Source organism: Pecten maximus, chromosome 4, assembly GCF_902652985.1.
Source record: "Pecten maximus chromosome 4, xPecMax1.1, whole genome shotgun sequence".
NCBI classification, from domain to species: Eukaryota; Metazoa; Mollusca; class Bivalvia; order Pectinida; family Pectinidae; genus Pecten; species Pecten maximus.
In genome coordinates, this window is record NC_047018.1 from 3,720,946 (window position 1) to 3,724,212 (window position 3,267).

Consider the following 3,267-nt stretch of genomic DNA (forward strand, 5'->3'; position numbering starts at 1 on the left):
AAAAGAAATGTGGCTAAAATATTTCCATACTCCAATTAAGTTTTTTTAAAAGATAGCAACTTCCGGTGACTTTGGTTTAAGGTTATTTCATCATTAGACTGGATTGCCTGCCGTATTTTTTCTACTCTCCGCTAGGCTTCGCTCCAAAAATACAACTACGCGAAATTCTTTGAAATTAGTATTAATGAGCGCAGTCTAGCGGAGAAAATTGGTACTAATGCAGGTAATCCAGTCTATTTCACCATGAAATACTACTTCCGGTTTTGGACCATTAGACCATCTTTGTCCGTATGTATGGAAAGGGAGGCAACTCTTTTTAGAGGTACCACTTATCAGTCATAGACAGAGCTCCGCTCGCGGCCCTTCGAGCTGCGCTCTTATAAAACTTGGTTTAGTACCCTTACCTCACCATGCTTTAAATTCATTATCAGCGTTATAGATACATAACCTTGCAAATAGTTGTAGATAACTTCTCATAAGGGCCGTTCAAGTAGCACTTAATTCCAGGTACCTACTTTCTAAACACAACTTTAAAGAGCTTTTTTGTTACTGAGAAGACGTCGTTTGAACGAAAAGTGTTCGTGCAGCGGACGACGACGGACAGAGCAAGATGGCTATCTGTCATCCTGAACCTCCGAGTCAGATGACCTTAGTGATAGGTATCAATGTATCATGAAAAAGAAACAAACAATGTTTCCATACAACGTCTATCAATTATTTAATCACGCATACTAAGAAATTGATAATTAATCACATGTAAGTAATCTAACAATCAAAACATTAACACTTAAAGCTATCTAATGAAGTAGAGATTCGAATGCATTATATCTTTTTTTATCTATATGCATCAAAATAAGATCCACACTCAAATCCTGAAAGGTTAGCATGTAGATTGTTCCAATATTATGAACGTAATCATTCTTTATTGAGGTCCATTAAATTGGTCAAACATCTGTATCAAAGCAATCAAGAACTCATCAGCATCCCTTAGTGTTTGAATACGAGGAATTTCGTCTCTAGCCATTCCAGTTGCAAGTTCAAGAATTTGCAGCAACTCATCTTTACAACCTCGAGACGGATATTCTGTTGTGTATTCACTTGCGATTTCGTCTATGGTCTCCAAATTACAAGGAAGTGGATGAGAGCAATCAGAAGTTTCGTAGATATCAGGTTGATGGTAAAGTACATCTGGGATTCCGTGAGGTATTCGGAGTTGTCGTTGGGCTCTGATTCGGTGAGAGTTCCAGTTCAAGACGAATATATCCAATTGTTCTTGAATGATGGGTAAATAACAAAATCGTATGCATTCAATATGCAGAGGATTTGTTGTATCCAACATGCCGCTATCTCTCATGTCTTGGAATTTATTTCTCCAAAAGTCAGTGAATGTAGTTCTTAAGGTACCCCATAAACGTTCAATTCGTTGGTTACCGCTTGATCTGGCTGTAATGTAACTTCTAATGCCGTCCATTTCATCACCGTGATGCATTCGGAGACTCGTTTGCAAGTCCTTTACTAATACATTCTCGGTACCAGCATCTCCTCTTACAATGTGCGGAACCCTTCCCAGCGTGATGATGAACTTAAGATATAAGTTTGCAATTAATTTTGGATTGTTATTAGAAAATCCAGCTTTTAACCACAATATCTTTCTTGAGAATCCATCTATAGCTCCATGAATAGCAACACCAAACGGTTTAAGCTTATCATATCCATCGATGTGTACGAGGTAGTTAGGACCTTTGCTATAATATAATCTCCGTCTTAAGCAACGTCTTGATCTCAGATACACTCCTTCTACGTCCATGATGCTTAAACATGCTCTTACTGTGTTCTGAGTTACTCTTATCCCATGGACAACATTTAGTAATCTCCACATTGCTTTGTAACCTAAATTGCAAAAACCATCTCGGTGCATATCAATAATTTTCTGTATTATTATTTGTAATGGAACTTCACATGCGTGTCTCCTTAATCCAAGTCTTAATTTCATTCTTTTCAGTGTTGACGTACTTATGAGAACTCCATGAACAAACAAAAGAAAACCGCATATTTCGCGTGAATTATACAAAAGTCCGAAGTAGTATCTGACTAGGTCTTCAACTTGTGCATTATCGCCTGGGTATGGAATAACAGCCTCTGACCGCATTAAACAACACAGAAATATCAGGTACTGAAAATAGAACCACATTATTTTGATATATATAAGCACCTTTATAAGCTTAGTACACATACAGCTATAAATAATGCACGATATACACAAAGAAAACCTCATTTTAAGTTATGGAGATAAGCCTCAAACTGTGTAATATGTGTGAGAATGAACAGTATCCGTCAGGGCCGAGATTTGTTCATTCTCACACATATTTCACAGTTTGAGGCTTATTTCTAACTTAAAACATAGCCATCCTTTGTGTTAATATAGAACACATATACGTTTAATTTAAACCAGAAATGCAGCCTTTTGTTTATTAACTTTCTAAAACAATGCAAACTCTAGAGCAACATACTAGTAATATATGCAGGTGCATTTTGTGCAAGTTAACAAGTTTTGTTCTCATTCAATTTTTCCCTATTTTGCTTTGAAATACAGAAAATGTGACCTTTTGTTTGTTGCTTAATGCGAATACAAGGGGATTATGACGATATTACCTTTTACTTTGTTATATGTTACTGTGTTATATTAGAGTCACATATAAGACGGTAAAAGGTAACATTTAGAACAGTTACAGGAAAATAATTTTGCATATGTAGATATTTCTTTTTTTTTTTTTAACAAATCAAGAATTTATCGATCTTCAATATAAATAGACAAACAAAAACAATAAAGCTTAGTTATAGTAATTCACTCATATTGTTTTCATCAAATACATTGTATTTTCATTACGTTCATGATAATAAAATCCTTGGCAAACTATGTAAATTACTTGTATCATGCATATACTTATTTGTACTGCATTAACAGTGTTGAACCTACCTTTGATAATTCCATCTTTATTATCAGCGTCGCCAACATCCAGCTATAAACTCATGCATGGACATCACCAATGATGACTGTACACGAAGGAAGTTACCAAGTGATTTCACAACAAGACAACATCATGATGTCGACTTCTTTATGTTTCAAAGACAAGTCAATTTGATCATGTCGACATGGTGTTATAACTTTTGTTATACGGGCGACTTTATTAAGTCGTCTTTATGTCTAGATCGGTACAAGTCGATTTTGCACTAAGTCGTCTGTCGACTTTCGAAACAATTATCGCG

General features: G+C 35.6%; 1 protein-coding gene across 1 annotated transcript; it reads right to left on the bottom strand.

The window, feature by feature from the left end:
- Positions 1-693: 693 nt before the first annotated feature.
- Positions 694-3,018, bottom strand: LOC117324997. The gene is made up of 2 exons (XM_033880866.1): positions 2,978-3,018; positions 694-2,173 (listed from the first exon to the last, which is right to left on the bottom strand). Exons 1-2 carry the CDS (start codon positions 3,014-3,016, stop codon positions 923-925), a joined length of 1,290 nt encoding a protein of 429 aa, XP_033736757.1. The 5' UTR covers positions 3,017-3,018; the 3' UTR covers positions 694-922.
- Positions 3,019-3,267: the final 249 nt, after the last annotated feature.

Excerpts from the sequence above, each read along its gene's own strand:
- LOC117324997 (XM_033880866.1), bottom strand. The coding sequence starts at position 3,016 with ATGTTGGCGACGCTGATAATAAAGATGGAATTATCAAAG. Across the intron at positions 2,174-2,977 it reads TAAAGATGGAATTATCAAAG|TACCTGATATTTCTGTGTTG; the intron begins GTAGGTTCAACA and ends TTCTATTTTCAG.